This window comes from Centruroides vittatus, unplaced genomic scaffold (genome assembly GCF_030686945.1).
Source record: "Centruroides vittatus isolate TY-2023 unplaced genomic scaffold, ASM3068694v2 contig_620, whole genome shotgun sequence".
Taxonomy (NCBI): Eukaryota; Metazoa; Arthropoda; class Arachnida; order Scorpiones; family Buthidae; genus Centruroides; species Centruroides vittatus.
Window position 1 is genome coordinate 3933596 of NW_027122381.1, and position 12509 is coordinate 3946104.

General features: G+C 37.9%; 1 protein-coding gene across 6 annotated transcripts in view; it reads left to right on the forward strand.

Moving 5' to 3' along the window:
- Positions 1 to 12509, forward strand: part of Gapvd1 (GTPase activating protein and VPS9 domains 1) — a 259607-nt gene that overhangs the window by 14986 nt on the left and 232112 nt on the right. For all 6 annotated transcript variants that reach the window (XR_010881386.1, XM_067275441.1, XM_067275443.1 and 3 more), the window contains exon 3: positions 2887 to 3900. Coding sequence is in view for 5 of the 6 variants with exons in the window: in XM_067275441.1 (XP_067131542.1) it covers positions 2887 to 3900 (1014 nt within the window). In the remaining variant the exon portion in view is untranslated. The remainder of the gene's footprint in view (positions 1 to 2886; positions 3901 to 12509) is intronic.

Genomic DNA, 12509 nt, shown 5'->3' on the forward strand with positions numbered 1-12509 from the left:
ACTTTCATTCCTATCCCACAACAAGGCTCTTGCAGTTTCTCTCCCCAAGTCACACACAACACATTTCCTTTCTTGCTTACTCTATTTCCAGTTATACTTTTTGTAGTTCTTTAGTGTTGTATCGCTAGTTTCTTTGTTGTCCCTTGGGTTCTGTTTTGTCTTAATTCCATTGCTTCATTTTGTTATCTTTTGTCATCTTATTAAAAAACAAAGATTAAAAATTGGCATCTTGCTCATAGGTCCTTGTCATACATGCTCTTATCTGTCTGAGTTTTCATTATTAGGATTCTTGTTTAATAATAAATTAGTATAATTAGTTTTAAGGCAGTAATAAGTTAGATTTAAGATAACTGACTTAAAATTAACTTGTAGCTAAGTTAAATTTAATTTCAGATGAATTTAGTCAGCTTAATCAGTTACTTATCTAACCACCTAAAAGGAATCTCTTGGACTAATAAACAAATTATGTTTTTCTAATCTGACTATTTACTGGAGTTCAGAATTACTCAGAAAAAATTTTAATTTTCAGATGTTTTATTTATATGCATTTTGGATCTAACGTTTCTGCCGATCTCTCCTCAGTAATATTCTTGAACTCCAGTAAAAAGTCAGATTAGAAAGACATAACAATTTATTTATTAGCCCAGAAAACCTCTTAGGTGGTTAGATAAGTAAATTTAAGGTAATGATACATTCACTGTTTCTCCTAGTTGTTCCAGTTAGGTTATTCTGCTTCTTACAGGGCTTGCTAGCTTAGTTTTTGTATTATTTTAGTATTAGTTTGAAGCCTTTACCTTAATTTTAGGCATTAAACTTTATTCTGTCTAGCTTATATGTAGCAGCACTAGTTATTAGTGTATTCTACAACTCAGGTTTTTTTTTTAGACCCATGGCCTTACAGCCTAAAATCTGCACACCAGCATTAAACTTAGAGGGAGTCGTAACCTTATGTATATCGCTAAGAGGGATCTTTTCTTTCTCTTCTTTCTATCTCCTCATCCTCCTCTGTTTTTTTTCCTCTCCCCTTCTCCTTTCCTTTTTTCCTCAAGCTAAACACTTAGTGTAGGGCATTAGAATAAAATAAAAAAGTTGGGGATACTATAGATTACTTACTACCTATGGAATTTCGGGACTTTGAGTATATATCTGAACTGAGGGGACCGAGATGGGTTCAATGATACTTTACTTTTGGACCGGAAATGAAAAATAAAAAAGTTATCATACTTTTTTTGGCGATCGCGTGATGATCGGGAGTCGCGTCGCTCTCTCTGCTAAGCCTATCATGTGTTTAACAGGCAGTCTGGCAAGTCGGCCATATATACCTTCAACAGAGGCAGATGTTGATCCATGAGCACACTGATCGTCTGCAGTGTGAGTTAAGTCCTTTTTGCACACCTCGCACTCCTCGACCTCGGGGCTACGGCCCCTCAGCTGCCGACACGTTCGCTATTGCTCGCGGTCGGTTAGTACTACATGCTGCTATTGCGGCTTGTTTAACAAACCTAACCTATCTCTCTGGGACATGACCATAGTCTGACATCGTGGTTTGCAGACTTTACCACAAGATGACGATACTAGCAACTACGTTGCCATCTGCATGATAGCATTAAAAAGTATGACAACTTTCTTATTTTTTGTCTCCGGTCCAAAAGTAGGATACTGTTGAACACGTCTTGTCCCCTGAGTTCAAATATATACTCAGTCCCGAAATTCCATAGGTGGTAATCTATAGTACAACCAAAAAGTTTAGTGATCCAATTGTGATGACAACACCACCACACTAGGCATGCAGTTCTGTATCAAGCAGTTAATTGCATTCCAGTTGTCAATTGTTATGCATACAGTTGAACTTCATACAGCCTGTTGTGAATGGTTTGGATAGTCACAGATGCACAGGTGGCTTCAGATGTCACGTGCTGTGACATGTGTGTCCTGACTGGCCATTTAATGAATCTACCAGTCTATATGCTGTCATGCACTGGTGTGATCCACTCTTTTTCAGCATATTTGCAGATGTCCCTGTGTCCATCATATCACACTTTGCTGGAAGGTGCTTGGCTAGTGTGGCAACAACAAATCCAGGTCATGCCAATCCAGGATAAAGTCTCATTCAGTAGCCATTAATTGGTGGTGTTCAAAAGCATTATCTAATCTTCTTCAGAAGTTCGACTGCCAATAACTTTTATAATTTGAGCCAGCTGCTGGTCTTTCTTGCCCAAAACTGGGTGCCATGTGACCTGACACCTGTGCAAACTTTTGCACAGGTGTCAGGTCACATGGCACCCATTTGCATATCTGTCACTTTTACTGGTCCTGCAATTTGCATGTGGCTATGAGAATTCCTTTGTGGTGTTGCAATTTCACTTTTGAGGAGTGTAGTATTTTGTTTCCTTTGTTTGATGTTTTTGGAATTAAGTAGGAAATTTTTGCATTTAAAAATAAAATCTGTGTGCATACGAAATAAACTCTATTTTCCTTTTTATTGTTAATAAGATGACATTTTATTGATTATACTGTAGATTGCTTTTGTTGTGATATTTTATTGAACATTTCTCTCTAAGCCATAATTTTGCATTTTAAATTTGTTCTACTTATTCTAATTATTTTTTCTAGTTCAACTTTCTTTTTTTTTTTTTAACTTAAAACACAGTAGAAGCACTGATAACTATGAAATTGTCATTATTTATATATTAAATATTTTTTATGATTAAAAGTAGTTTATAAATTTATGATAACTCATTAAAAATTATTGTAACAATTATTAAAATATAATTTTATTATATATTTTACATTATTTATGATGATTGTAAGAATTTGTTTGATGAAGTCTCAGCAAACTTGAATGCTAAATATCACAAATATTCATTTCAGTTTTTTAAATTTTAGGTTATGAAAACTGTCGAACACCTTTATCATCTTTCGTGGATAGCTAAACAACAAAGAATAAATTTGGAGAATTTAATACTTTCTCGAGTTGATTCTCATCCGGCAGCATGTTGCCAATATGCTAATGCATTAGAAAGAGTTAACTTTATAGATTCTTACAAAACTCTAGGAAATCAAGATGGTGCTTACTCAGAATTTTTGCAACAGTTTCGAGAAGATCCAAAATTAATAGCAATGTGTTTGTCTATAGGGGAAAAAATAAATATAGAACAAATGCAGAATATAGTTCATATAATAATGTCTGCTATTTATGGAAATAACATTATTCCCGAAGACGAAATTTATGTTTTGAGATTATTGAAAGAGTTAATGGCTTTACAACTTGCAACTAGCGAAAATCCTCGGAGATTACTAAGACACGGGTCCTGTGCGTTCGGTCGTGTTTATAAAACATTTAGCGAGAGTCTGTTTTCTGCCAAATTGTTTCTTACTGGAGCTTTACACGAACCGATAATGCACTTGCTGATGGAAGACGATTTGTTTTTAGATATCGACCCCGATAAAGCAGTAGTGAGATTTCCTCCCCAAGAAAGACTTCGTCATTTTGGAAAAGAAGGAACTCAGGAATATTTGGCTAATTTACAAAGATATCGAAGCTGGACAATTGATAAATTAGTGAAGTTGACAAAAAACTTTATTGAAGGTATTCAGAATAACATGTATTGTTTCCCACAGTCACTATCATGGCTAGTTAGACAGATGTTTAATCTTGTTATGAAAGCTAAAAAAGTTGAAGTTAGAGAAGTAGGTGCTATGTGTGCTGATTTAATATTTGCATTTTTCATTTGTCCTGCAATTGTTACTCCAGAACCATATGGTATAACTGATGCTCCTATAAGTCATATTGCCAGATTTAATTTAATGCAAGTGGCCCAGATTTTACAAGTACTTGCTATGAGTAAATGGGAAGAAATTGATTTAAAATTAATGGATTTATATGGAAAATTTGAAAAGGTGAGATAAAACATTTTAAAATATTGTTATTAAATCACAATAATTTTCTTTCTTCTATATTTCAATTCTAAAAGTGTCATGTATGGTATAATTTTTGTCTGAATCCAAAAATATACCAATGCTTATGAATATGAAACACCATACACACTTTTCCAGCAGAGGTAATATGTAAGTATTACATATGCTGTTTTTTGATAAGAACTTTTATGAAATAATATAAATATCATAATTGAGTTGTAGTTTTCAAAAAGAAAATGCAAATACCAATTTTGAGGACACGGCGTTAAATTTTACTACTTAATGACAGAGAAAAAAACTGAATGCGAGAAAGTTATGACTGTTAAATTTACATTTACTATCTTTCTCACTATTTCTACATGAAGGATTTGCATTTTCTAATTCTATAATATTAATTTGTATTATGTATTTTATTTCAAAATTTTAAACTTATAAATTAAGTTTGTCATCTTGAATGTTAACCAACATGACAATTTTTCTTTTTTGAAAATCAGTGGTGGCTCAAGGCTGAGTAACAAGTATTAATACTTAACTGCTATTAATATTCTTAATAGCTACTTTTGAATTTGCTATCAATTTGTAGGACTTGTCAGACCACAGTTTTCAATTGGAAAGTTCACTGAGATTATATTAAACCAATATGTATGTACAGTACATTTCAGGCTTATTATTACCCTTTATCAGTTGGTTTTATCTACACACCAACCAATGTTGAATATTATCAGGCTAGAAATGACTTTAACATTAATAATTTATAAGATAATTTGGCACTAGAGTTAGGTGTTAGGTGCCATCTCTTGATAAATTTAATAATTATAATTTTAATTAAATAATTGTCCTATAAATTTTTAATACAGTAGAGAGTCGTTAATCCGAACCCCCGTAATCCAAATTGCCGGTTATCTGAACGATTTTCAGTCGGACTCTGTTGTGCTGAATTGAACGTTTTTGATACTAGATTTACTTCTAAAGTATAATTTTCATGTTTTTATATTCTTCAATATATATATTTTGTTTGTACAAAATAAAGAAATAATTTTTAATGATACAATAGCCTCAATACTATTATTATAAAACTTTTCGTTAGGCTTAAGATCGACGAAAATTCAACACGAAGCGACACGCAACGGAGAAAAATTTGAACATCGGACAGGTTAATATATTTTTTTGTACATAATCGGTTATCCGAACAAATCACTAATCCAAACAACCCCTGTCCCCAATTGATTCGGATTAACGACTCTCTACTGTATTATAGCCATTTCTAGCCTGATATTTGGCATTGGTTGGTGTGTAGCTTTATAATGTATCGGGTTTAGTGGTGATGATTTGTTTTATCTCATGTATTGTTGTTTTTTCCATTTGATATCAAGAACAGTTTGGAATTGAAAAGTTGGAAAAACTCTAGGACTTACTAGATTAGTGATGTGCAACCCGCGGGTTGCGATAGAATTTTTTAGGGTTGCCAAATTCAAAGACATAGTTATGAAATTAGCGCAGTATATATGACAGGTATGTATATACACAATCAGTCTAGGCCTCTAACAATGGGTACAACTTTATGCTGTATTATAAAAGAGCTCACAAGCTTTACAGAGACGACTAGTGTACCTCGTGGAATCAAGGTCTATGACCTTGGTGGCGGAATGCCCAATGGCACCATTTCAGTTGAGACATCCATTGCACTCCCATAGCCAAATTATGACAGAAATTTATTTGATGATAAAAAATATAAGGCTTTTCTTCAACAAGTATCTGGTGCCAGTAAAATAGTGAAATGAAATTATATTACAGTAGAGCGTTGATTATCTGAATGTCGATCAACTGAAACGTTAATTAACCAAAAGCTTTCCAGTTGGCAAATTTCAATTTCTGCTAGTGCTGTGGCACGGCAGTCTTTGGCTATATCTTGGGCTACTCCAATATTATTTTTGTTGGTGTGTGTGTTTTAGATGACAGCACTGGCACTTTTGTGTGATGTTTTTTTGAGGACTGTGTGTCGGGATGTGTGTCATGCTGAATTGAAATCCATTTCCATCAGATACATTAATTTTGGATCTGTGAATTTCACACTTCTAACAGATCATGCTGTAGTTGTTGTACTGTTTGCAATGGTGGCTAAATGTAAAAGCGTTTTTCTCAATGATTCCGGTAAACTTAAATTAATAGATTAGTTGAAGTGTGTTGCTAGTGGATCAAGCTTAGCTCGGAGATATGGAGTTGAAATGCCACAATATTGGACATCAAAAAGAACAGTGATGCCATTAAAAAATTTGTGAGTGTACTTGACAGTGAAGACGGAATCTTGCACAGAAAAACGATGAAAATGGCAGAAAACCAGGATTTGGACACTGCAGTTTACACATGGTTCATGCAGGTACGTAGCCAAGGACAACCAATAAGTGGCCCTTTGATTTGCAAAAAAACTCTTGAAATGAACAAGAAACTAGGGGGTAATGCCGATTTTAAAAAGAAACTGATGGCTGGCTTATGCATTTCAAATCTAGGCATGGAATTAGGGAATTGGACCTCCAGGGTGAAAAATTGTTGGCCGATACTGAATCAGCTGAACGTTAGAAAAAGTCTTTTAAAAACATGATTGATAAGGATTGTTACAAAAAAACCAATGTTTACAATGCAGATGAAACTGGTTTGTACTGGAAGAAAACGCCAACAAAAACCCTAGTTTCTTAGAATGAAATGTCAGCACCTGGTTTTAAGGCAAGCAAATCACGCATCACTGTTATGGTATGCAGAAATGTTACTGGAACGCACAGGCTACCTTTGCTAATTGTAGGAAAGTCTAAAAATCCATAGTGCTTTAAAGGAATAAAAAAATTGCTGGTGGCCTACAAAAGTCAAAAGAATTCATGGATGGATACAACCATTTTTATAGAATGGTATGACACTGTATTTATCCCTGAAGTCAAAAAGCGTCAGCTTTAAACTGTAAATGTTTTGTTGTTGACTGATAACGCCACAAGTCATCCCTCAAACATTTCACTAGAAAGAGAAAACGGAAAGTTTAAAGTTGTTTACTTGCCTCCCAACATTACTTCAATCCTCCAACCGATGGTCCAAGGGGTATTTGAAAGCTTCAAACAATATTACAGAAAGGTATTGTTGCATATGGTAATAATCAGAAAGAATGTAAAAAAACAATTCAGCAAGTGTACGCTGAAATTAACTTGAAGGATGCTATGTAGAGTACATGGCAACAGAAGCTTGGGCTACTATCAAGGACACTACACTTGCTGCAGCTTGGAATAAGCGCCTACCATTGGATGAGTCTATCGCTGCAGCTGAAGAGCCACAAGACAGCCAATTTGTAAAACAACTGTTTGAGCTAATTAAGGAATGTTCTGGATTTGAAGAAAGCGACAAGGAAAACATTGAAAACTGGCTCCAGTGTGATGTTGATGACCCTGGTTATCGGATATTGTCGGACGATGAAATCATTGCCAGTGTCATTGACGACCAAGACCCTTGCAAGGATGAGGAAGAGCCTAACGACACTAACTGTGCTGAAAAAAGATCATCCAACGAGGAAGCTTTTCACTGCCGTGAGACAGCTCCAAAGTGGTTAGAACAGCAAGAAGAATGTTATGCTATCCAATTACTATCCAATGTGTGTGGGATTCAGTGGGAAAAAAATGAGTGTCAGCTGTGAAGCAAAAGACAATTTTGGACTTTTTTTCTTTAACTGTAGACCTACTTTATGTAAGGTATGTAACTTGTTTCTGCATCCAAATGTTTTTGATACTAGATTAACTTCCAAACTATAATTTTTTTTGTTTTCATATTTTTCAATGTATTTAATTTTTGTGCAAAATAACGATAATTTTTAATAATACAATAGCCATGATTATTATATTAAAAAATTCACGTTAGGCTTAACATCATCGAAAATTCAACACAAAGCGATACGTTACAGAGAAAAATTTCAACATGGGATAGATTAATATATTTTTTCGTATATAATCAATTATCCAATAAACTGATTTTCAAAACAACCCCAGTCCCCAATTGATTTGGATAATCAATGCTCTACTATATTTATAAAAATAGAACTATATTTTTTTTATGAGAACAGTTGTCTGTATTAGTACCTAATACCTATACGTTGGCAACCGGCATAGTGATACTGTTAATGTTGCAGCAACGGAAACACATGTTGACACATGCATATTTAACTTGCAGTGCAAGAGTATAGTCATAATACAGTGAAAAGACTATATCAAACCAGTAGAGACACTTAAAAGAGTTCTTTTCATGTCCTTTGATATCAGTAGCTACAAAGCAGTAATAAAATTCTGCCACCATATCTTTTTTTCCTGGTGCAGGTGCAAACTTCGATACAAATCGAGACTCCTACGAAGGGCATTTTCTAATTTAACCTGTATTGCACAAATGTGATTTGATACAGGATGTATGGGTTTTTTGACTGCCCCTTGTAGCCTAACTTTATGCATCTACTGTGTGCTGCTGGCAGCATTTCTAGAGAGTGGAGCAAGTGTCTTTACTGTGTCTAGTGTTGCCACCAGGCCAGTTTTCAATCGGATAAGCCGATTTTTAAATTCATGGTCCGAATTAATTATTAAACTGTCTGGTTGGTTTTCGTAGAAATTGTGAAATTATGATGGAACAAAATAAATTTATAAAAGTATTTGCAAGTATTTTATTTTAATGGTTAAAGACTAACTTCACACCCCCACCCAAACTTATCCCCATGGCTAAGAGTGACAGAAAATGTACTTTTAAAATTCTAACTTGCAAATATTTCTGGCAAATATTAGGTTTGTTCCAACACAGTAAAACTGGCATGTGCATTGTTCAGTTCTTGGCTGTAAAATAACATTGCTGCTTCTTACGTTCATTCAAGTTCATTCTGTAATTTTATTTATATACTACTATTGTTAATTCTAATTAAATTTTAACAAATTTAATTAGAATTAACAAAAGTAGTATATAAATAAACAGGTACATTTGAAGACATTTTCAAGACAAGATAAGGCCGAACCATTTGGCATAGCCGGAGGAGGAGAGGGTAATAGCGTGAAGAGAGGGGTGGGGTTAGAGGGGTGGGGTGGGGATAAAGGGGGTGGAGGGAAAGAGGAATGGGATCCCATGATGCCGGCATCGGGGCCGTTAAATGAACACAAAATAAATACAAAAGAACACAATGAAACAGGTTACATTGATATCCCGACAAGAATACAAAATAAAAACAAAAGTACGCGTGAGGCTCTAAATACCAGTGCCATGCGGACTGGCTAGAAAGGAACAAAAAGCCCTAAGGGGTTGAGCGGGTAGGAGAACAGCCGCGCTGGCAAGGCACCAACTACCCGGAACAAACAGGAACCGATGGGGCCGAGGGAACAGAAAATGGCCCAGACCCGCGTAGGGAGACGCGATTACACTGGGTAGCGCGAAGAAGAAGGCAATGCCGATACAGTACCAATACACAGTGGCAGGAAGGGCAGGAAACAAGGAAAACCTTCACAGAGGAGGGAAGGAAATAGGAAACCGTAGAGTACAAGAGGGCCGAGAGCACAGGGGATGGCCCAAGCTCACGAAAAGATTTTAATATCTTTCACATACTTATCGAGGGCACTATAAAGATTTTTATTACTGATGAGATTGTCCGGCTTACAAGGCCAAGGGATGGTTTCTTCACAAGCTGCGGCAATGAGAGTTCTTCTCTCCCTATCATAGTTAGGACAGTCATAGAGAATGTGATTACTATCTTCCCAAGTCATGGATGAACAGGAGCACAGGCCGTTTCCTTTATTTAGGAAGCGAACAAGGTAGCTTCCCATATTACCATGGCCCGTAATGAGCTGGGTAAGTTCGTAGGTGGGGACAAGATGGTGGTAGTGTAGCCTTTTCTTGACGGAGGGGATGAACTGGAACACGGTCCTCCCGGTTGTACTACTCGTCCATTTGTATTCCCACTGGTCGATTATATAGGAGTGCAGCTGCCTAGAGACCCAGCACTGCGGGATCCTATTGTAGGCACAGTTGTTGAGGTTCGTAATAGCTTTTTTAGCCAACAGGTCCGCTTGAACATTACCTTTTACACCGCTATGACCCCTGACCCATCGGAGCACGAGCGAGGGGCAGCTGGTGGTATCCAGTTCGTGGAGAATGTTCTTGATAATGGGGAGTTTGGAGTTCCTGTTGTGAACCTGATGCAGTATGACTCTGCTGTCAGTGTGAATAGCTATGCTTTTATGATCATAGTTGTAGATGTGGTTCTTGTTATTAATGTGCTGAAGTGCTTTGAGCAGAGCTAAGGATTCCGCTTGGTTGATGGTACAGTAACTTTCCAACTTGAAGTACTGTTGATAAGTTGTCCTCTCCTTACGGTCTAGAACGACAAAGGCGCCACCCGTGCCATCTGCAGAGTGGGAGCCGTCCGTGTAAATGTTGTAGTCACTGTTGTTGGGTATGTTATTATCCATGGTGATGCTGTATCGTGGGTTGAATGCTGGGTGATAGATGCTTGCGTCAGTGATGTCCATGCCCCTATCACTGATTAGTTTGATGATGTTGGGGATAGTGTCCCCCTCCACAAGGTTCTTGGTCCTATTCCAGAACTGCTCTTGTGTGATGTTATTCCTACCTAACCTCTTGATCATATGGAGGACATACCTCTCCGTGATGTAGAGGTCAATGGGTGTGAGGTTGGAAAGCACCAGTAGCCCGTCAGTAGGCGCCGTCCTGTAAGCCCTGGCTGTGTAAAGGGCTGCCAGCCTCTGAAGGGAAAGGAGTTTCCTTCTGGTGTGGTACGTATTGATCCTGTGCCCCCAAACCTCACAACCATAGGCAACTATCTGCTGCGTGACAGCTTGATAGGTGGCACGCCTGGCTTTGTACTTGAGACCCCACTTGTTTTTGGCTATAGTAGCCAAGGCGTGACTAACTGCATGCGCCTTGTTGTAAGCTTCCTGTATGTGATCCTTCCATAGTAGCTTGTGATCAAGAAGGAGGCCCAGATATTTGATGGTTGTGCTGTATTTAATCCTGGAGTTACTGATGTTTACTGCCGGAGGCTTGCACAAAGGGTTGCCTCTTGGGAAGAGAATACAGTTACACTTACCATAGTTTATGATAAGGTTGACCCTTTTACTCCACTCGTGGACTTGCGTTAGAATCTCATTCATATGATCCTGCAGGACACCTTGATTTGCGTGAGACAACACGATCACCGTGTCGTCCGCATAGCCCTGAATCATGGCATTCAGGGGCTTACCAGTTTGAAGGTGAAGTAGCCCATTATAGAGGATGTTCCACATGATAGGGCCAGACTTGGAGCCCTGTGGGCATCCCCTATTAACAGCCCTGGTGTAGATGATTCTATTGCTGTGGTAGTAGGTGACGCATCTGTCCTTGAGGTAGCTGCCTATAAGCTTATGGATATTATCAGGACAATTAGCTTCCCCAAGCTGGTGGAGGATTTCCGGCCACCAAGCATGGTCGAAAGCGCCTTTAAAATCAATGGCGACCAGGAGGGTGTGTTTGTTCTCTTTCTTGGCAGTGGTGATATAATCGATGAGATTGTCTAAGGCACTAACGGTGTTCTTACCTGTCCTGAAACCGAACTGGAGCGGGTGGAAGAAGTTAATGGAGTCTAGGTGGTGCTTCACCCTGTTTGTGATAAGGGAGTCCAATATTTTCCCAAAGAAGGACAGTAGAGCGATTGGGCGGAAGTCAGATGGGATTTTCGGAGTCTTGCGGGAATCTTTAGGGATAAGTTTTACTGAGGCTCTCTTCCAACAGTTGGGGAAGTAGCCAATATCCAGACACTTGTTGAAGATGAGGAGGAAGGTGGTGGGGAGTGCGTATACAGCTTCCTTTGCAGCCTGCCAAGTGATGAAGTCCGGTCCCGGTGCTTTATTCCTTTTGATCTTTTTTGCTTCATTCCAGATTTCAGTGGCAGTGAAAGGCCTATCATTGTAACCAGTATGATAGTTACTGATCTTATTCCTAATGGCTTTGTGGTACTGAGTGTCTTTTGCTGGATCGTCGTGAGGGAAAAGTGCATCGAAGATGCATTGACAGGTCTCTTCTATGGAGGTGGTAAAGTTTCCCTGCCCCTTGTCTATGGTGGGGGGATAGAGCTAGCCTTACCTTTCTTCCTCACTGTATAATATGGGGTCGCCCAGGGATTATCACCGCTTTTGTCAGTACAAAAATTACGCCAAGACTCCGTCCTTTTATTATTTATTAACAGCTTATATTGCCTGTAGCAGTTCATATATTCCTTTCTTTTGCATTCCTTACTGTTAGGGTCACTCTCCTTCCTAAACCTGCGTTTACTCCTTCTTACTTCCTTACGCTTATTTGCTAGTTCGGCATCCCACCATGGGGCATTCCTTTTCCTAACTCTGATTTTTGTAGAGAGGAACATGGCCTCGTGGATGGTATTGGTGAGGTTGCTTATGACTTCGTCAAGTGCAGCCATGGAGTCCAAGGAAATTAACGCAGGCGGCCTCCAGAGGTTAGTAATGTTGTTATGGAACATCTCCCAGTTGGTGTTATTCGTGATATTGTACTCGTGGGTAGATTTACTGTGTTTTACCGTTGTC